Source organism: Pollachius pollachius (assembly GCF_949987615.1).
Source record: "Pollachius pollachius genome assembly, chromosome: 8".
Lineage (NCBI taxonomy): Eukaryota > Metazoa > Chordata > Actinopteri > Gadiformes > Gadidae > Pollachius > Pollachius pollachius.
In genome coordinates, this window is record NC_136941.1 from 18289270 (window position 1) to 18312200 (window position 22931).

Sequence of the window (22931 nt, forward strand, 5' to 3'; positions counted from 1 at the left end):
TTTCTTTGCAAACTGCTCTTCTGTTATGTTTGAGATATCCAGTTATTTGGCTTATGGTGCATCGCATTTCCTTTGAAGAGTTCATGGTTGGATTTGAACTCGTAGTGTTGAACTACCGACATGGACGCGGGGAAAAAAGGTAGGTTTAAATTGATTAAACTTTAGTATCTCTGATGGTTTACATTGAAAAACCAATCTTTCCAGTTAATAAGCTGCTTGCAAAGCAACTATCCCTACTAAATATTATATGATGGACTATTGATTAAACTGCGTAGGTAAACAAGTATAGTAGGTGACTGTAGGAAGTATTTGAAGACGTTTGGATTGACAGCTAATAAAAGGTTTTTTGATTTGGTTATTAATAAATGCTTTGTTTGCTACACCTTGACCTACAATGTCAATTAAATAGGACTTGACAATTATGATATAATAATTATTATATATTGTCATTTCACTAATCGTGCAAAAGGGTTGGCCTATTGGTGTCATATATTTACATTGCCTAGTACTTGTTGATTATTTATAGGCCTTACAATTGATATTATTACCTGCAGCCACTGGCCAACAGATGTTCACAGCTAAATTTGGGGCTATGTATCATGCTGCTCCCAATAAAGATGTAGGTCACATCTTATCTTATTCTATGCATCCTCTTGAAATAAAAAATAGTCCTGCATGGCTTTTGGGGGCATGTCTTGTATAATTTCATAACTATATCATACATTAAGATTCGGGCCAAAATGCACACAATGGGTGTGCATGAGGGTCACTTCAGCTATTCCAACCCCTAGGAACAGGATCAAGCAGCCTCAGCAAATGTGGCTTCCCTCATCATATTGTCGACTTCAAGATCCCTCTACAAAGGGCATTGTCTCTATTGGATTAGGCCAACATACCATTCCCAGCATTAAATAAGATTTATATTTGGATTTGATTGGATTCACAGTCTTTCAGTTTCATGTCTGTTGCTGATCACGTAATTGAATGACAATATGACTGTTTACTGTACTTTCTGTATTTCTCCGGGTCTGTGCTCTGCCACAGATGACTGATTACTGTATATACTGTATATACTGTACTAATTGCTGTACTCTCTGTATTTTTCCGGCTCTGTGTTCTACGACAGATTTTTACTGTACTGTTTACTGTACTCTCTGTATTTCTCTGTGCTCCATCACAGATGCCGCCAACGGGGGAGATGGCGGGAAGTCGGACACCCTGGGCTCCAGCGGCTCGGCCAGGAAGAGGGGCGGGGGGGCCAAGAAGGCCATCCAGGCCAACAAGTCGGCCCTCAGGGCCCCCCGAGCCCTCTGCTGCCTCACCCTCAGCAACCCCATCCGCATGGCCGCCCTGGCCCTCGTCGAATGGAAATATCCTGTGTGCCTGCGTGCATTCATTTGGGTGTTGTTTACGTAGACAATTTACTTATAAATTTTTTGTTGTCATATTTGTTGAAATTCTCTTAACATCCCAACACCAAGCGATATCTTTGGCTGTCACAGGCCGGTAATAAGCCCGTCCAGTCATTTAGTTTGGCCCGAATTAAATTAACTCTCTATTCACCTGCCCGGCTACCTGACTGCCCCCTCTCCCTGTACTCATTGCAAACGACCGAACCTTGCACAAAGGCTTGGCACCTGTTTCTAAAGCTAGCAAGCTGTTCATGTGTTTTTGGGGAGTGGCTTTGTCTCATTTCTTTTGCTTCAATGTTCGTATTTGCCGTCCCGGAATATCTGACTTGCCTACCCTAGCTTTAAATTATGTTGTTATTAGTTGTTGTTATTCAGTCCTTGACGCCAGTCCTGCAGGCCTTTCGATATATTCATCCTTCTCGCCATCTTTGCCAACTGTGTCGCTATGGGAGTCACCAAACCCTACCCAGACGACGACTCCAACGCCACCAATCACAATCTGGTGAGTTATCTCCACAAGGTACTTGCTAAATGTGGATTTGTATCAATGCAAGTATAATACAAAAACCACCATGACTTGAACATATGGCATTAGATATATGGAGAGACAGACCCACAGATCGACAAACTTGCATGCATTCATTAATACATAAATTAATAAATTAATATACATGCATACATACATACATACATACATATATACATACATACATTCACACACACACACACACACATACATACATACATACATACATACATACACACTGAAACATACAAACACATACACACCCATAATCATACACACACACACACACACACACACACACACACACACACACACACACACACACACACACACACACACACATACATACACTTAAACAAAAATTATAGATACATCCTTAATGCATATATATAAAGCCAAAATATGTTCAGTATATTATAGAATATACGTTAAGAATATATCTTAATTAAAAATAAAATGTCACATTTCATGTTATTAATGAAATGAGTTTAGCCTCTAGTAAAATTATTTTGACAGCAGCTATTACCAAGAGGGTAATAGTTCTGTTAAAGGATAATGACATTAAGGAAGAAAAAGTTGTGGTCAGTCAGAGGTCAGGTGATCCTCTCAGGAATAATGACACTTACCATCTGCTTGCTTTCTTTCTCTCTCTCTCTCTCTCTCTCTCTCTCTCTCTCTCTCTCTCTCTCTCTCTCTCTCTCTCTCTGTTTTTCTCCTTCCCCTGTACATCACTAAACTTTCATTACAAGGTAATGAAAGTTTAGTGTGTTTGTCTTATGATGACGCCTCTGTGAAAAGGTCCATTAATAAAATGATTTCATTTCCACTATAATGTAGTTTTAATTCATGTTATTTTCTGATTTAGATGTAAACTAAATAATAAATTTCACTACCTTCACAGCACTCTTCAAATCCTTTGCATATAATAACTTTCTTACTAAACATTCTGTTGCTGTATTATTTATAATATTTATATATAATATGTTTTTTCTCATCTCTGTCAATTAACAAGTTATTGTGGCTCACGCAATGGGTCAGGTTCTCTACTGTGCCAGTAGGACGTAAAGCTGACAGTGGCACTGATTAGTAGAACTAGGCTGAAGGTTACTGAAAAGGTATACAGTGACCGGATTAAGCCTGCAGGATAGACACTGGGTCAAGAGGTTACAGAGCCACCGGGATAAATACGTCACACAGGCTCTTCTTTTCTTTTGTTCTTTGGAGTAAAGGGAGTGACTAATATTGTCCAGGAAAAAACTAAACTAAAGATATAGTATCAGAACGCTAGTAGCTTCTTGTATTTGTAATAAAGGTGACCATACTCACAATGACTAACCCCATTTCCTCTCCTGTGTGTATCCAAAATATAACCCCTAGCTATGAAGCAATAGGGTTCATGCTTCATTCAGGTCAGATCTACCCTTTGTCCTAACAAGGAAAATAAAGGACAGTTTGCCTGAAGACTCCCTATTCCTTGTGTGTGCTCAGGAACAAGTAGAGTACGTCTTCCTGGTCATCTTCACCATCGAGACCTTCACTAAGATCCTGGCCTATGGCCTGGTCATGCACCCCAGCGCCTACATACGCAGCGGCTGGAACTTGCTCGATTTTGTCATCGTCATCGTCGGGTATGTTGACACACATGCAGTGGATATGCACTGTCGCATGATACATCTGTACCGCTGGCACGTCTGTGATGAGTTGTCACATGTCACTGTGGATGTGTGTGTCTGTGTGTGTCGTGCAGGCTGTTCAGTGTGATGGCCGAGGGAATGACGGACCACAAGCCAGGGGAGGCCCACCACGCTGCAGGCAAACCTGGAGGGTTGGACGTCAAAGCCCTGAGAGCTTTCAGGGTGCTGCGACCGCTCAGGCTGGTCTCTGGAGTGCCCAGTAGGTTCTCATGGTCCCCAAGGCATTTCTTTACGGATTGAGTCCATCGTTTTATGGACTATGAGTATATTTCTTAGAACTTTCTGCTGTGACTGCCTGGTTTCCGGTCTGGGATTAAAATAAGAGGGATATTGTCTTATCTCCTGTGTTGTGCGCCAGGTCTCCAGATTGTGTTGAACTCCATCATGAAGGCCATGGTGCCTCTGCTCCACATCGGTATGCTGGTCATGTTTGTCATCATCATCTACGCCATCATCGGCTTGGAGCTCTTCATTGGCAGGATGCACAAAACCTGCTACTACCTGGGCTCAGGTCTGGACATAAACCGCAGATCACCTACGTCTGTACCTCGTGTGGTCTAGAGTTGTGTTGTTTTGACCTGGACCTAATCAAGCTAGTTAACAAGACAGACAGACAGACAGACAGACCGTTAAGTAGATTAAAGAGAGCTTGTTCATTTGTGGTTTTCTGATCATGCTTGAACATATACAGTAGAAACAGATTATTTTGATCTTGCATGCGCTTATAATGCATTTCAATACTTTTTGTTTCTGCCCTCTAGAACTAATGCTGGACGATGACCCAACACCTTGTGCTTTTGCGGGAAACGGGCGCTTCTGCATGTCCAATGGGACAGAGTGCAGGGGAAAGTGGGAGGGGCCAAACGGTGGGATAACAAACTTTGACAACATATTCTTCGCTATGCTGACCGTGTTCCAGTGCATTACTATGGAGGGCTGGACGGATGTGCTTTACTGGGTAACTAGATTCTTCCATTCATTCTGCATACTGAATGTTATATCCTCCTCTGCCTCCCATTCTGATAGGAAACTATTTTAAAGTGTTGTCTTGCTTCTTATCCGCGCTTCATCCTCTACACAGATGAATGACGCCATTGGCTTTGAGATTCCCTGGATCTACTTTGTGTCTCTTGTCATCTTTGGATCGTTCTTCATCATCAACCTCGTATTGGGTGTGTTGAGCGGGTATGTGGAAAAAAAACATTGTGAAAATGTGGAAAGAAGCGAGTCAGCTATGTGTCTGCTGTCCATAGTAGTATCAAGCTAAATGGTGTAAAACCATATGCACATACATCTATGTCGGATTTATTGTCCATTAGATAAGTGACAAACAAGAAATAGAATTTATAATAAAATCCTTCCATTTCTACTCTGTGTGAATGTAAATGTTGTTGTTTGTGTCTGTGTGTGTGTGTGTGTGTTTTTGTGTTTGTGTGTGCGTGTCTGCCCGTGTGCGTTCCTTTGTTTGTGCATTCCTGTGTGTGCGTTTCTGTGTGTGTGCGTTCCTTTATGTGTTTGTGCGTTCCTGTGTGTGTGCGTTCCTGTGTGTGTGTGTGTGTGTGTGTGTGTGTGTGTGTGCGTTCCTGTGTGTCTGCTATCCTATGTGTGTGTGTGTGTGTGTGTGTGTGTGTGCGCGCCCTGGCAGAGAGTTCTCCAAGGAGCGAGAGAAGGCGGTGGCGCGCGGGGAGCTGCAGAAGGCCCAGGAGAGCAAGCAGATGGAGGAGGACATGATCGGCTACATGGACTGGCTCATCGAGGCCGAGGACGTGGACGAGGAGGGCAACAAGCGTGAGCATCACTGAAAACACGCACACACACGCACACACACAGACACACACACACACCTTCACACGGATCATCATAGATAGTTATGCATGCACATACCTGGACCTCAGAACTTCATCATACACATAGACAGACAGACAGACAGACAGACAGACAGACAGACAGACAGACAGAGACACACACACACACACACACACACACATAAATACAAACAAAGACAGACACAAACACACAGACACACATAAACACACACACTCTTATGCCCCCAAACAACTGCACTGTCAATATGCATAAACACACTCATGAACCAACAAACACAGGGACCTTGTGTACACCTCTGTAATCAAATGACATATATCAATGTATTGAAACATATAATTTTTTTAACCAATGTACACACACACTCACAAACATGCATTTTAAGTGCTGTAACCCTCTTCCGTTTATAAAGGTGCTGCAATAGCCAAGAAGAAGATGATGAAGAAGTTTGGCTGGTACAAACAGAGTGAGGATGGAGGTATGTCTGCCGTCTTTCTGCTCCTTCTGTTTCCACTCTTTAGCATGTTTAGTTGATTTAGACTACTTATATAAGATGGCCCACGACTCTCTCTTTAAATAGAGTCGGATTCCGACGACGACATCGCATATCTCGATGATGACAGCGGCTTCTGCGCTTCCTTGATGTAAGACAAGAACAACGTTTAACGTCTAAAAATGTTGTGTGTTTTGTAAGAATTGATCTCCTGAATAATCTGTTTGTTTTCTCCTTACTCACAGGGCAAAGATGATGGCCAACAGTTTCTGGTGAGTCATTTGATACTCCTAAGTGAAGTAATTTAAGAATAAAAAAAATAATAAAATGTTAATAAAATGCACTGCCAGCCATCTCTCCCTCAAGCCACTTCCTCTTAACCCAGTGTCTATCACTCTCTTCACTGCCCTGTCCATAAAAGACACAGAAATAGCCTGTAAACCCCCAGTGTGTTTTACCACTCAAGCCCCTCTCCTGGTGAGTCACCCCTTGTTTTGTCCCGTTGCCCAGCGACCAGCTGTGCCAGCTGAACCACACCATGAGGAAGAACTGTCGCGTGGCCGTGAAGACCAACAACTTCTACTGGCTGGTCCTGCTGCTGGTGTTCCTAAACACGGTGGCCAGCGCCTCCGAGCACTACGGCCAGCCCAAGTGGCTCACCGAGATGCAAGGTCAGCCCCGCTCACACCCCGCCTCTTCTCACAGCCCTCCCCCTGGGTTTTGTGATGCACAATTCCATAGTACACACCGTACTCTAACAATATCAGATAATCAGACACAATATAATACAGGAAAATAAAAACAACATAATAAAGGAAAAATATAGAACATTTGTTTGTGTATTAATGAATATAAAGGGTCCAGTGATAAAGAAGACATCAAATGTACCTCCTTGTGCCCCAGAGCGCGCCAATAAGATCCTGCTGCTGCTGTTCACGCTGGAGATGTCCATGAAGATGTACGCCTTCGGGCTGCAGATCTACTTCATGGCGCTGTTCAACCGCTTCGACTGCTTCGTGGTGTGCGGCGGCATCCTGGAGACGCTGCTGGTGGAGCTGGAGTTCATCCCCCCCATCGGCATCTCCGTGCTGCGCTGCATCCGGCTGCTCAGGATATTCAAGATGACCCGGTGAGACCCCCCTCCAGGGTGGGTCATTAAGGCTCCAATAGCAGCTATGAGGCTGGTTTCAAATGATGCCTTTAATCAGAATCTAAAGTCTCTAAAGTTGGTTAATTTTGACATTTGTATCCACAAATACAAACTCATGTGAATGTTAGAGAACTAGACAAGCAAGTCTATATGTAGGCCCATGCCAAATACACTATTTTTTGTGAAAAATTAAAAATGAAATTATTTGCTGTTAATTGATCAACAACAAAACAAACTGTCAGTATTGTGCTATGAGAGTCGTATATATGAGTAGTAATTGAATCAACACGTCAGAATCCAAATCCAAATTCATATCCAAATGAATTAGATGAGAAGGAGAAGGTATCACCCAGAAAAAAGAGACTGGCCGGTCGTTGCCAGAGACACTGGGAGCTCGCAGCCAGTAGGCTGGTGCTGTGGGGAGCAACACACGGGCGCCGACCACCAGGGCGTCCCACACCAACTTACCTGGACGTACTGCAGAAAGAGCTGTGGAAAACACTGACGAACTAGCCAGCTGCATTGGAAGATGGAGAAGATTGGAAACAGCGCTAGAGGACTTATCTGAGGACGACATAGAGAGACAGTCTGTTTATAACAAGGTGCTCTCTGATTCCTTTCGTAAAAGCTGTTATCTTGTGTTGCCAGGCACTGGGCGGCCCTTTCAGATCTGGTGAACTCTCTGCTGAACTCCATGAAGGCTATCTGCTCCCTGCTGCTCCTGCTCTTCCTCTTCCTCATCATCTTTGCCCTGCTGGGCATGCAGCTGTTCGGAGGCAAATTCAACTTTGACGAGACTCAGATGAAGAGGAGCACGTTCGACTCCTTCCCACAGGCCCTGCTCACCTGCTTCCAGGTTAGCAGCTCTGTTATGGAGCAAAACATGGCCATTCCCTCACCATGCTTCTTGATCACATGATCCTATCTCATTGACAGATCGGTCATCATTCATTCATTCATGTATTCATTCATTCATTGTTTTCTTTCTTTCTTTCTTCCTTCTGTGGACTTTCTGTCTTTCTCTCTTTATGTCTGTCTGTGTTTCTTTCTGTTTGACTATTTTTCTGCATCTTTGACCGTCTGCCTGCCTCCCTCCCTGTCTGTCTACCCACCTGTCTGTGTGTCTGTGTGTCTGCTTGCCTGTGTGCAGATCCTCACCGGGGAGGACTGGAACGCTGTGATGTACGACGGCATCATGGCGTACGGAGGGCCCATCTTCCCCAACATGGTGGTGTGCATTTACTTTGTCATCCTCTTCGTCTGCGGTAACTGTATCCTTTCTAAGAACACCATCACCGTGGTTATTCAAACTGGGAGACTGTCTTATTTTACAATTAATTATTGGATGTATAAAGTGGATCTTTAACAGTAAATCCAGACATCCTTCTCAACGTCTTCTTGGCTATCGCTGTGGACAATTTGGCAGGTGGAGGCGGTAAAAAGAAAGAGGAGTGAGTAGCGTTTTCAGTTGAGGTTTTATAAGGTATACATAAATCGCCCATTAGGTGTCATTAAATGTACATTCTTTAATGTAGGTTAATTGGCAGAGTCACAGACCTGTCGTGTGTTTTCAGTCAGACCGACTCCTCAGTAAATGACATGTCTGATTTGTAGGGAGAAAAAAGAGGAAGACGACGAGTGGGATGAAGATGAGGAGAAGGAGGATGAAGATGCAGGGGTAAAATATATGATGTAACCTTGACTGTGCATTCTGATAAAAATGGAACTCACTGAAAAAAAATAATGGTGTCTTTGTTCTCCTCTGTTCTCCACCTGTGCAGAACGAAGAAGATGACTGGCAGGAGAACGAGGAGCTAAGAGCCATCGAGGGCTTGGAGGGTGAGTGGGGAGGGCACTGTTGCAGAAGGCTGCTCACGCTGTCTGAAGGCCTATCGGTTTATTGGATTGTTCTTGTGCTGCAGGAGTGGCTCCTCTGAAACCAGAGTTCTCTGGGCCTAAAGAGAAGATCGTCCCCATTCCTGATGGGAGCTCATTCTTCCTTCTGGGGAAGAAGAACTGGTAATTAGAGATTCTACACATGTCTTTGTTATGGATGCAGAGTTGAAGTGCCATCCTGATTCTGCTGTGTTGAAGGCAAGCACAAAGCATTCACATCTCACTGTGAAAGCTATTCAATTCATTAGTGGTCCATTATCCATCTGAAAGATGTGCCCATCAAATCTTTTAAATTCCCATGACTGTGGTCGAGTGTAATGACAAGTGTGTGGTTATGTGGGTTACAATGTTTAAAATTCTAACTCTAATCTAATTTACTACTTTTTTGTTCTGAACTATTAGTGTAGTAATGTGCCCTGCTCAATTCTGCAGTGTTTATATGTTGACGTTTAGGTTAGGCTATTTTGCAGTAAAAGTTTCCACTTGCAGGTTACTTTCTGTGTCTCTGCAGTCGGTTCTACAGTAATGAAGAAACCTGATGCAATGCTGCTTCATTAACACATGCCCCATGCTCTGTTTATTAGGATGTGTTGCATGTTATATGTTCGTTCTCTCACTCTATCCAACTTATCCCACCTGCAGCTTGCGAGTGGCCTGCCACAACCTCATCCACCACCCCTACATCACCAACTTCATCCTGGTCTTCATCATCCTCAGCAGTATCTCACTGGCCGCTGAGGATCCCATCAAGTCTCACTCCTTCAGAAACATCGTAAGAACGGCTCCAGAAGCGGTCCGTGATGAGCATCCAGCAAAGTGCTGGATGCTAGGTTGGGCGTTAAGAAAACATAGCCAGCCGACAGAGTTCAGCGCTTTTAACTCCTAAAACATGTATTTGGGTTTAGGAATGAGATTGCCGTTTAGGTTCCAAGAAGTGGGAACATCTAGGTTGTCCACTACACCCAGTTTAAGTCCAGCGCTTAGCTAGAGTCCTTCAACGTTAGACTCATTGGCAACGTTGGCAACGCCGACGCTCAAAGCTCATCATGTGTTAACCGCTTCACGCCTTCAAATGAGTCGATGCATGTTATTGATAGTCTTGATATACGTACCGTTTGTTTTTTCTCCTCCAGGTCCTCGGCTATGCCGATTATGTGTTCACCTCAGTGTTCACAGTGGAGATCATTCTGAAGGTAATCACAGTCACCATGATTTGATATTGTAAAGACTCCAATCATGTCAAAAAACAAAGAAAACAGCATTTATGATTATGATTCAAGTTTTCCTGTCTTTCTAGATGACCGTTTATGGAGCTTTTCTGCACACTGGCTCCTTCTGCCGGAACGCCTTCAACCTCCTGGACCTGCTGGTCGTCAGCGTGTCCCTTATGTCCTTCTTCCTCCAGTGAGTCAACACACTCTAGTGGCAGCCAGTCCTCCTCTGAACACCAACGAGATCAACTCCTTTGAGAAATATTCTTTGGTTGAAATGTGCTAGTACGATCAACTCTCATGTTCCTCTTCTGAGTAAAAACCGTGACAGCTTTAGCTTGCCGTAGTGGTGATGCTCTCCTGTTGCTGCTTTCAGCTCCAGTGCCATCTCGGTGGTGAAGATCCTCAGGGTGCTGCGAGTGCTCAGGCCGCTCAGGGCCATCAACAGAGCCAAGGGCCTCAAGGTAGCCACCGCGGCCTTCTTTCCTGCTTTCTTACTTTCTATCTTTCTTTCTTTCTGTATGTGTCAGTCTGCCTTTCTCATTCTTTCCTTCTGTCTGCCTTTCTGTCTGTTGGTCTGTCTGTCTTTCTTTCTTTCTTTCTTTCTTTCTTTCTTTCTTTCTTTCTTTCTTTCTTTCTTTCTTTCTTTCCTTCTTTCTTTCTGTGTCAGTCTGCCATTCTCTTTCTTTCTTTCTATCTGCCTTTCTGTCTCTCTTTCCTTCTGTTGGTTTTTCTCTCCTTCTTTCTTTCTTTCTATCTTTCTTTCTGCCTTTTGGTCTGTCTTTCTTTCTGTTGGTCTGTCTGTCTTTCTTTCTTTCTTTCTTTCTTTCTTTCTTTCTTTCTTTCTTTCTTTCCTTCTTTCTTTCTGTGTCAGTCTGCCATTCTCTTTCTTTCCTTCTATCTGCCTTTCTGTCTCTCTTTCCTTCTGTTGGTTTTTCTCTCCTTCTTTCTTTCTTTCTATCTTTCTTTCTGCCTTTCGGTCTGGCTTTCTTTCTATTGGTCTTTCCTTCTCTCCTTCTTTCTTTCTTGAAAACAAATGAGTATTTCCTGAATGAAATTGCTTTCCTTTGTGTGCCCACAGAACGTTGTGCAGTGTGTGTTCGTGGCGATCAAAACCATCGGCAACATCTTGATCGTCACTTCCCTTCTGCAGTTCATGTTTGCTTGCATCGGCGTGCAGCTCTTCAAGGTGCATGGATCTTCTTCTCTGTACCTGACCGTTTCCATGTGCTCTGATCATTCTAATCTCTGGTCAGCTGATTCTCGGCTGGCTTGATGATGTCCTTACTCACCTGTCTGTCTCTCTCCTCGCTCTAGGGGAGGTTCTACAGCTGCACAGACGAGGCCAAGCACACGCCAGATGAATGCAAGTAAGTAAGGCTCTTGCTCTCTGTCTGAATATTAAGAGAAACAGCATTGTTAAATATCTCTGTTGTTGTTGTTTTAAACCGAAGGGGAACCTTTGTGGTCTACAAAGACGGCGACATGAACCACCCCATGGTGCGGGAGAGGATCTGGGAGAACAGCGACTTCAACTTTGACAACGTGCTGATGGGCATGCTGGCTCTGTTCACCGTGTCCACGTTTGAAGGCTGGCCACAGTAAGTGATAACATGACGATATATATGTATGAGGTATTTACTATGTAGTTGATTAGTAGACACTTTGATCCAAAGAGACTTAAAGGTGCCTTGAAGTCCTTAAGAGCAAGGACTTAAGAGTAATCTATTATTATTATAATTATATGGTCTATGTTATATATCTACATTGATACACAGAGGTCTTGAAAGGACTCTGTAGATTCATGTTTTGGGCCTCTCCTCGTCCAGACTTCTCTACAAGGCGGTGGACGCCAACGCCATAAACCGGGGCCCCATCTACAACTACCGCGTGGAGATCTCCATCTTCTTCATCATCTACATCATCATCATCGCCTTCTTCATGATGAACATCTTCGTGGGTTTCGTCATCATCACGTTCCGAGAGCAGGGGGAGGCAGAGTTCAAGAACTGCGAACTCAACAAAAATCAGGTTAGTTCATTCTGACACTATTGAAACATTTTCAAAGACAAAGAAAGGTGGATATGATGTGATTGATGTCCTTCTCTGCTCCTGTGTCCAGAGACAGTGTGTGTACTATGCTATAAAAGCACAGCCTATAAAGATCTACATTCCTAAGAACCCGTCGCAGCTCAAATTCTGGAGGATCGTCAACTCCAGTCAGTTTGAGTACATCATGTTTGCTCTGATTCTGGGCAACACGCTCACACTAGCCGTGCAGGTACGTCTGGGCAGTGAGATGTTTTGTGTTTGATGTAGCTTTAGTAATACACACTAATGCTGTGTTGATATTTTAATATATATTATATTATATTTATATTTAATTATTCTCTGTTGCTTTTTCCTCCACTAGCATTATGAGCAGTCCAAACTGTTCACCTCCATCATGGACATCCTGAACATGATCTTTACGGTAGTTTTCACTGGGGAGATGATCATCAAACTACTGGCTCTTCGAGCTCATGTACGTTTTCCTTTCTTATAGCTGCTATACATATGCAGAAACGTCAACAGATGATCCCTTTACCTATGCAACATATTCATGTCTTTCTTCTCTTTTCTATTCCATAGCATTATTTTATTGACCCCTGGAATTCTTTTGACGCTTTGATTGTCATCGGCAGCGTTTTAGATATCGCAGTTTCTGAATTAAGCGTGAGTTTCTTTACTTTAAAGAAATCTCAGTTTATATCCAGTGGTTAATTTGAGGTTCCTCCTCATGTTTCAATGTTAACCGTAATGTTGTTTTTATTCTCCACATCTTCTCTGTTGTGGAACTGAATGGTAATCTAGGGGGGAGGTGAACATGCTGAGGTAAGCAGTGGCAGAATATTCAAAGCGCGCACACACACACAAATATAATGCGCTCATTCAATACTTTTATACAACATGGAAGGCCCTCTATTTATCTCTCTCTCTCTCTCTCTCTCTCTCTCTCTCTCTCTCTCTCTCTCTCCAGGGTGGAAGTAAAGGTGAAAGTGGAAAAGTGTCCATCACCTTCTTCCGTTTGTTCCGAGTCTTGAGATTGGTCAAATTACTCAGCAAAGGGGAGGGCATTCGAACCCTCCTCTGGACCTTCATCAAGTCACTCCAGGTCAGCGCAGAATTCATTCAAATCAATCTCCAAATGTTTAAATAATTTTAACACAAATGTCATTCAGAAGGGCTTTAAGTCGTTTATGATAATGAACCGTTAATAGCTGTTTTGTTTCCATCCTAAAAGGCTTTGCCCTATGTCGGCCTGCTCATCGCCATGATCTTTTTCATCTATGCTGTTATCGGCATGCAGGTGAGTCCCTTTCACCAACCTGAGCTAGAATAACCTCCTCCGCTCAAGCCTTGGTCAGAAGATTAGAAAATGGATGACCATTCATTCAATAAATGAATGCGGAGCAAAGGGAAACATAGAAACATTGAATAATACAAACAGAGATCGCCTGCTTCATCACTCAGAATCAGATCAGTACCTCTGAGGTTCTTGTCAGAAAAGATCTCCAACTCGCACCGTTTTCCCTTCCAGACATTTGGGAAGGTGGCCGTGGATGAGAGCACCCACATCAACAGGAACTGTAACTTCCAGACCTTCTTCATGGCTGTGCTGCTGCTCTTCAGGTTGGTATTACCGCTTCTGTAGTTCTACTACACCTCACTTACAAACTACAAAATGCTCCCCACAAGAACAACGGATTTCTTATAGGTCCTTTGAGAAAAACTATGAGAGATTTTAACGTGGACCCTGTTTTCTGATAATTTTGTGTGTAAGGTACTATTGCAGAAAACCATTTTTGAAATTGGTCCGGTATTGAGTAAGAACGCTGCAACCATATTTATTGAAAACGAATTGCCATGTATTCCTTTGGGGTAATAGTGCCACAGTAATGGTCAAAAGTGCTTGTTTTTGCCACTGAAGACTCTGATTATATTCAATCATTACAGAAAAGAGAAATCACACTCTTGCTTGACCACAGTCTGTTTCTTATTGTGTCCGACCACGTCTTGCTAAGGTAGAAGATTGAAATCTTGTTGTAGGATGTTTCCCTATTGTCATTACAATCTCAACTCTCCTTCACCCGAATCATTAACAGGTAACACTCATCTACGCTTATTGTAATCCAACAAAACAAACTCTCTGCTTTCCAGCTCTCACCCACATTTCAACTGTTCACTTCCTGCAATCACAAAATTTAACTCCTTGAGCGAGACTTGGTCAGACACAATAAAAAAAGGCCATGATCAAGTGAAAGGTAAAGAAACTAATTGTGTTTCTTTTAAGGGATCTTTTCCATAATGATAGAATATAATCTCAGCCAGTCAGTGGAAAAAATAAGCACTTTAAGGAACGCATATTTCCAATCGCTATTGCCCCCAAGGATTAAATTGCAGCTAGTTTTCGCTTACTACGCCTGAAGAGTTCTTGCTCAATACTGGGCCAATCTCAAGGACTGTATTTGTTAAAATCCTTCTGTACATGAAGTAATCTCTGTAGCCCTCTCTGTCTCTCTCCTATACACCTGTGCTGACATCTTTCACTCTCTTACTCTCATTTTCATTCTCGCTCTCTTTTTTCTCTCTCTCTCACTTCCGTCCTCTCTCCCCTCCCTCTTCCTACCTCCCACCCTCTCTCCCTCCCTCTCTCTCTATTTCTTCCCCCCCCTCACCCTCTCCCTCCCTCCCCCTCCCTCCCTCCAGGTGTGCTACAGGTGAGCAATGGCAGGAGATCATGCTGGCAGCGTTGCCGGGCCGACGCTGTGACCCGGAGTCGGACACGGTGCCCGGCGAGGAGTTCAGCTGCGGCAGCAACCTGGCCTACATCTACTTCATCAGCTTCTTCATGCTCTGCGCTTACCTGGTGAGAGGAGCCTGGCGGATTACAGCCCCACCCCCAGTCTGCTCACTCCCTCTTCCTCACCGCTTAAGTACAGCCCAAGCGTGCCACCTATGCAGCTCAAGGCTGCTGTCAGGACAATCCTCGCAGAAGGGAAAGGGATATCATTTAAAGATTATTCACCTAATGTTTGTTATGAGTTGGAGAGAAATATTTATATATTTTATGAATAAATGCTAGAGCCCCCTGCACCCTGCTCAGTATTATATTATCCATGGTCCAAGTTTCTATGTAATTTTAAAACTGTTATCCGTTAGACTCACCAAGGTTCCATGTGATCACCATCTATGAGGATTTATGATTGTATCTAACAAATCAAAATATAACATTTTGAAATAATATGCATTAATATTGCGGATGCCTTATTGCTGTTTTACTAAAATAAAATAATTGATTTTGCTCGGTCCTTATGTATGTCTTCGATTCCTGTGCTAAAGTGCATTTGTGGCCAGAAACAAGATTTGCTGGAATATCTATTCTTTGCCTGTCTTTCTCACACAGATTATCAATTTGTTCATCGCTGTCATCATGGATAACTTTGAGTACCTGACCAGAGACTGGACCGTGCTGGGCACCCACCATCTGGACGAGTTTAAGAGAGTCTGGTCCGACTACGACCCTGAGGCCACGTAAGAACCAGGCTCAAACCCTCTCCCTCCTGTTCAAGCCTCTCAGCAGACACCACATGTCCTCCATGTTATGAACGACGGAATACAAATCTATTCCCATTAAACATTTAGCAGAGGTTTTTACCTCTTGAATTCACTGAAATCACATTTATATCGTCAGAGCTTCGGTGTTGGGGTGCTTGACTCCCAGTCGAATGGTAATGAGATTGATCCCTATTATCCAGTCTACCATCATTGACCAAGATTCCCTCACCTGTTCCCTAATGATATGTCTGAACTGAATTCAATATATGTCAAGGATAATGACCTACTGACTCAATAGTAAACACATTTAAACTTCTGCGTAAAGAATCTGCAGGGCCAAAAGTGATTCTGCTGTCTTGTGTGTTTGAGTCAATGTCTAACTGGTCACGTGTCTGCTCTGTGTGTGTTCCCTGCAGCGGTCGGATAAAGCACATAGACGTAGTCACTATGTTGCGCAGAATTCAGCCGCCTCTTGGTTTTGGAAAGCTATGCCCTCATCGCGTGGCTTGCAAGGTAAGACACACAGAAGACGCATCATCCATTTGGAACTACCTACGAGTATTGAACCCTTTGCGTCGTCTCAAGCGATGATAACACAACAAGATACCAATATTATTCACAACGTTGTTCATCTATATCTGTATCTGCGCCAGTGTAGCACCATGTCTAACTCTAAACCCTGAGGTAAACAGAGGATTATGAGGGTAATAAGTATTAATAGATCAGATTCGATATGTATTATCAACAGAGACACAAAACACATGACACATCCTGCACGCACACAGATCCTTTTACACTTTGCACCTTCAAGCCTTTCCCTAGGTTAATCTGCTCTCTACCGTCACACACCGCACTTAGCTTCTCCCTGGGTCTGGAGCTCCCCTTCCACTTCCCCCTGCCAATCCTATTAGTGCCTCCCTCCTCCTCCCTCCCCCTCCCTCCTCCTCCCTTTCCCTCGCTCTCCTCCCCCCTCACCCCGTCTCAACCTCTCTCGCCCAATCAGAGGCTGGTTGCCATGAATGTGCCGCTGCACGCTGATGGGACCGTCACCTTCAGTGCCACTCTCTTCGCACTGGTGCGCACCTCGCTGAAGATTAAGACAGAAGGTGATCCTGCCCTGCCCCCACATACACACACACAACACATATACACAAATACAAACGCACAAGTGTCACACCAAAACGCTTATACCCACATGCACTTTTAATTACACCGGTGTGAAGTGACCTAGCGTGGAGATTGCCGTGAGTTATTGTTTATGTTTGTATGCCCCTGTGTGTAGGACCCATTGACCAACAAAATGAAGAGCTAAAGCTGATCATAAAGAAACTGTGGAAGCGCACAAAGCCTAAGCTCATTGATGAAATCATTCCGCCACCTAGAGGTAAGCTGCAGAACTACAACCTGTGGGCTATTTCTGATGAAAACACTTGTGGTGGATTAAGATATAAAACTCACAATTTGTGCATTAATGCAGCTGAACATCATCATCGCATAGCATATCACCTGATCTAGTCACCTGACCTCAACTACTAAATATATGTCAGCAATTTTCTCTGCAACAGGGCCTTACAATGTATTTTCCATGTTCAGGGGATGAGGTGACCTGCGGGAAGTTTTACGCCAGCTTCCTGATCCAGGACTATTTCAAAAAGTACCGCAAAAGGAAGGAGAGGGAAAGAAAAAGCAAGAAAAAGGACAAGGCAGCAGCTCTTCAGGTAAACCTCCTGCTGCTGCAGTCACAGCTCGGACTCTGTCTACCTTACTGGCCACGACAATCAACCACATGTCTGCGTGTGTGTGTGTGTGTGTGTGCAGCAAGGGCTGCGCACGCTGCAGGACCTGGCCCCGGAGATGCGCCTGGCCATGGCCTGCGACCTGGAGGACGAGGAGGCCGTGGACATGGGAGACGAGGTGTTTGACGGCGGGGCTGAAGCCTCCGCCCCCACCACCCCCACCACCCCTCTGCCGCCGCCAGACCTGGCGGAAGAGACCCCCGTGTTCCTGGAGGACCCGCCCAAGCTGGCCAACGGGGGCGTGATAACAGAGCAGGTGACGTGGACGCCGGACCACCTGCGGCCGGACTCTCTCGTCCGGGGGATGAGCGTGGTGATGGACCAGCCACTGAAGTCTGAGTCGGCCAGGTGGGGCGACCGGCTCTCCTCCGTCTTCAATCGATGTCCGCCCGTATATATGGGTGCATTGTATTAAATATTCACTGCTGCACAATTGAGTTCCTTTAAAACTGACTTAATGTTCTCTTCTCTCCCGATCGGGCTTGATCTTCACCAGTGAGATGCTGTCTCCACCTCCTACATCCCCTCCACATCCTCCTCCTCCTCCTCCTCCACCAGTGGTGTGTGAGGGTGGATGTGAAGTCGTGGTTAAAACCACGGCAATTCACACAGCAGCTGTTGAGGCGTTAGTGGCTCAAACATTGCCGACTGAACCGATGATTGAAACGCAGATGGTGGAAACAGCGGTGGTCAAAGCCGCGGTGACGGACACGCCGGTGGTCGAAACATCCGTGGTAGAACATGCGGTGGTTGAACCAGCGATAGCTGAACCAGCGGTGGCTAGTCTCACTTATGATCCGGTGTATTACTCTGAGAATACTGCAGCATACACACCGGCAGCTAATGGGTAGGTACACAGAAACATGTGTTTGACAGGAACAAGGAGAGAAGGGATGCTTAGGGTATTTGACTGGTTTGCTAAGTATGTATATAGAACAAGACTCTCAGCTGAACACAAATTAATATTTTGCACTCACTTAGCTGATGCAATTATAAAATCAACTGTATAAAATCAAGGATCCTCACTGTGGTCATGACCAGAACCTTTAACATTCAAGAACTCATTCTAACTCCGTCAGCATGTGGAGTCTTAACACAGAATCTTAATTCAGGCATTTGTTCAATGTGGCCACTATTGGAGAAAAGTACACGGTTATATGCGCTTGTACAGCTAAAGGAGCTGCCTAATTTGTTGGAATATAATGGATGTCAATGGCTCACCAACTGCACTGAATCAGATTGTGTGTATTCCCTTGGGGGGATGAGATTAACAAAAATCCTTTCTGATTTACATTTCCAAATTGACAGTGTCCACAATTAACCGGCAAGATCCTTTAAGAGGTCCTTTTAAGGTGGATCAGAGGGTGAGCAGCCTGCATGAGTATCATTGGCATTGTTAATCCACTTTTCTTTTCTTCTGCCTGCATAGATACATCTACCCAGCCGTCGCCCCCGCGGAGATGGGCTACAGCGAGCAGAGTCTCAGCCCGGCGCCGCTAGGAGCGTCAGAAGTCCCCTACGGCCATCACAACAGCAATGGAGCTGTTCATGGAGAGACTGTGGCTCCGGGGCCCCAGGTCACCTACAACGGGAACGGGTATATCGGGAACGGGTACTCTGAAGTCAGCTACAACGGCAACGGGAGCGTGGTCAGCGTCAACGGGAGCGTGGTCAGCGTCAACGGGAACGGCAGCACCACCAGCTACGTCAACGGCAACGGCAGCACCACCAGCTACGTCAACGGCAACGGCAGCACCACCAGCTACGGCAACGGCAGCGTGGCCAACGGGGGCAGCTACTCCCCCGGCGACTACCAGGGACATGAAACCGGCATGCAGTTTGTCAGGCGGCGCCTGCTGCCTGTATTGCCCACAGGTGGGGAATCATGACAGACCATTATCCTGTGAATCCTGGGCTGACTACACTCCACGTGGTGTGTGTCTCACAGTCGTGTGCCGTTTTTTTGTTTCAGGGAGAAAGCCGTCCTTTAACCTCCAGTGTCTGAGGCCGCAGTCCAGCGACGACGCCCTCCCCCCCCAGGGGAACTATCGGGGCAGCTTGCCCGCCCCCCGGTCCAGACTGCAGGTACACCTCACTGGGCTGGGTGGGGAGAAACTGAGCCCGGCGTTGTTTTTTTTTATTATTGTTTATTGCAATAATATTAGACATGTATGGCACCGTCATGGATAAATATAACTTGGTTGGTATGTTCTTATACTACGCCAGAAAACAGCATGGATAAATATAACTTGGTTGGTATGTTCTTATACTACGCCAGAAAACAGCACAAACAGTACACCTATGAAGTACGCGAAGTATCACATCAATTTTTACGTTCAGAAACATAGAAATAAACAACACACTTAAATACACAGGACACAACACAACAACTTAATGTCATAAAGGAGAGCAATAAGCTGAGGATGACATCTTGTGGACAAGACTAACCATTACACTGGTGCGAGGGCAAGCTGCGGCGGATAGTCTTTTTGCCTAGGAAGGGTCCCAACTGAGTGAAATCTCCCGGAAGAATCTAAGAATCTACTGTTCTTTTTTCTTTTTGCAATATTACCATTTGCACTCTTACCATTACTGTTACAAATATATCTTATGCTGGTCCTTAGATTTTATAATTTTATTGTCTATTTTTTTAATATTAGTAATGTCCTTTCCTCTTGTGCACTTCAATGTTTACTTTTAGTGTTGTCTTATCTGTTGTTTACTTATAGTGTTGTCTTATCTGTTGTGCATGTGCACTTTATCTGTTCACTGTGGGATAGTGAGAAACGTCTTCTCGACTGCTTTGTATGTCTACATGTGAAGTAGTTGACATCAAAGCTGACTTTGACTTTTAAGTGGAAGCAGAGATAAGCGCTGTTTGAATTCTCTAAATTACAGCCTACACTGGAACATCCTTCATGAAAGGAAGGCGATAAAACCTTCACACAATTCCTTGCGGAACATTTAAGCGACACACCATTCAGGCCTTTACGAAAAAACAAAAGATCAACATGGCCGACAATTAATTTCATACAATCAAACTAATTGGGATTAATGCTGTTAAATATTGGTATATATGACAATCACACTCAACAAAGAGGACCACAACTGTTCAAACACCGGGCCAAAAGAGCTAAGTTAAGATAATTCTAGGAAATGTGGGTATCCCAGCAGCGCCTACAGGACAAAAAAATATATATTATAATAATAATAATAATATTGAAACAAGAATAAGTCAACACAAAAAAATCTACAGGATCTATGTCTATATCCCTGCTCCTAGTCTACCTCCCTGTTGCAGGTCATTGTTTTTTGGGTTAGTGGTTCAACAACCCAACTCTCCTCTGACCTCTCTAGACCCAGCACAGCCTGGACTCTCGGCCCGGCAGCGTGCTGTCGGTGTCCCCAGCCTCCTGGGGCCACCCGGCGGCCCCCACCCCCAGCGGCCCCATGGGCGGGGGGGCCGAGTCCCTGGGGCGCCGGGGCAAGCTGCTCTACACGCCCATGCTCCTGGTGGACCAGGCCAGCGGCGCCCACCAGCCCGTGTGGACGGACGGCACCGCCAGCCTCCCCGTGGGGAGCCGGCCCACCGGCTGGTACCCCAGTCAGTCCAGGACCTACACCAGCGGCAGGTTGCCCCCCATCCTCCAGCGGGACCTCATAGAGAAGGGCAGCGCGGACAGCCTGGTGGAGTCGGTGAGTCCTCTGTCCTGTCAGCCGTCGGTCCAGCAGGACAGATGCTCTTATGGGGAAACCCGACTTAAAGACTTTGTGGTATAGAGAAGACATACCAGTTCATGTTTGGATTGATGAGTGACCCAAACATTTGGTTGTTGTTGTGAGGCCGAATGGAAAAGTACTACAAGTCAGTATTTGCATATTTGCGTATTTGCAGTATTGGCCATTGCATTAATAGTACAAAGATCTCTGTCAATATTGTTTCTTTATGTCATTAGTTAATCATTTTGTATTGTTACTTTGCCCTCCACCAGATCTTGATATCAGAGGGGCTTGGGCATTACGCAAGGGACCCCAAATTCGTGAACTTTGCCAAGCGAGAGATTGCGGAGGCGTGTCACATGACCCTGGACGAGATGGAGAACGCCGCCACCGACCTGATCGTCCGCGGCTCTGGACAGTCCCTCGGGCGCTTTGAGGAGGAGCTGGCGGACGAGATGAACTGCGTGATTTCATACTGAGATCGGCTTGAGGGAGTTCAGGTTCCCTGTTTCTAAAGAGTTCATCTGTGTGCTTTGAGTTTCTGATGCGTTTCGGAGAAACAGCATCAAATGTCTTTGGAGTTGGTGGGCGATTGAGTAGGAGTTATGTTGAACAGTTATTTAACATAATTCCCACGTAAATCGTATGTGTCACCAAAACAAAAGCACTCCACGGAAAGGAGACCAAAATGAACTTGATGGAAATGTACAAATCATGAGGCTTAATTTGCAATGCCAAAAATGAACAGATATGTATATGTATAGCAGCTGCTGGTATATGACAATCTGTGGTCCATTCCACAAGGCTTCCACATAGGACTGGAACATTCTACATGATACCTGCTAAATATGAGTATTAAAAGGTATGATAGTTTTACTATGATAAGCTGCATTTTTGCATTGTTTTGTAATTTTGTGTGTCATCACTTTATACGAATCCATTATGTTTGAGGTTATTAATCATCACATTCTAATTATATGGAATAAACTACGTTAACAATTATTGTTATTATGCAGATTGTTCATATATCTATATAATAACTATGGTTAAAGGTACTCTGGTGTGGTTGAAATCCTTAAGAATAATCTCAATAAACATTCTTGTCAAGTATTTTCTTACCCAAAATATTCCCTGAATTAGAAGCAGAAGCAGGGATGGACAGACACTCCCACCTCCAGCGTAATCTGCAACGTGAAACCACTGTACTACATATTGGTTGCTATAATACTCAATTGATTAACACTTTGATTTGTGCTGCACAGCCAAATGTGGTAATGGGTATGTGGTCACCAGTAAGAAAATCAATATTTTTGGGGGAGTGGCTCTTCAGATATCTGAAATATGAAATGTCTTCAAGATGTTTACAAAGAGAAAAATAAGAATAAAATACTTCATGATGTTACTGTAGGGCTACTGTTTCTGTGAATGCTCTGTCACTAAGGTATATTTAGGTAAGATCTTGGTTGTAAGGAGTCATTTCCTTTCAGACGTCACTCGTGATACCAGAGAAGCTGACTTTGCTGGTAACACCTAACAATCAGCCATCAACCGATTATTAACATGAGTTAATGCAGTAATACGGATTAACTAACAGTTCATTAACAGTTAAAT

General features: G+C 44.4%; 1 protein-coding gene across 1 annotated transcript; it reads left to right on the forward strand.

Moving 5' to 3' along the window:
• Nucleotides 1-120: 120 nt before the first annotated feature.
• On the forward strand, nucleotides 121-21799 carry LOC307079108 (voltage-dependent L-type calcium channel subunit alpha-1D-like; the record flags this gene model as incomplete). The annotated part of the gene is made up of 47 exons (XM_079741201.1): nucleotides 121-139; nucleotides 1181-1379; nucleotides 1809-1914; nucleotides 3427-3566; nucleotides 3686-3831; nucleotides 3991-4143; nucleotides 4394-4590; nucleotides 4714-4817; nucleotides 5278-5420; nucleotides 5869-5934; nucleotides 6037-6100; nucleotides 6195-6221; nucleotides 6460-6620; nucleotides 6853-7078; nucleotides 7748-7955; nucleotides 8250-8370; nucleotides 8478-8550; nucleotides 8714-8777; nucleotides 8881-8938; nucleotides 9022-9118; nucleotides 9638-9767; nucleotides 10129-10188; nucleotides 10293-10399; nucleotides 10583-10670; nucleotides 11288-11395; nucleotides 11524-11576; nucleotides 11661-11807; nucleotides 12036-12237; nucleotides 12329-12487; nucleotides 12620-12730; nucleotides 12838-12921; nucleotides 13060-13080; nucleotides 13226-13360; nucleotides 13490-13555; nucleotides 13787-13878; nucleotides 14956-15115; nucleotides 15653-15780; nucleotides 16221-16317; nucleotides 16808-16910; nucleotides 17087-17188; nucleotides 17398-17522; nucleotides 17623-17948; nucleotides 18097-18447; nucleotides 19030-19475; nucleotides 19573-19685; nucleotides 20958-21296; nucleotides 21593-21799. 47 exons carry the CDS (start codon nucleotides 121-123, stop codon nucleotides 21797-21799), a joined length of 6432 nt encoding a protein of 2143 aa, XP_079597327.1.
• Between the last annotated feature and the right edge of the window lie 1132 nt (nucleotides 21800-22931).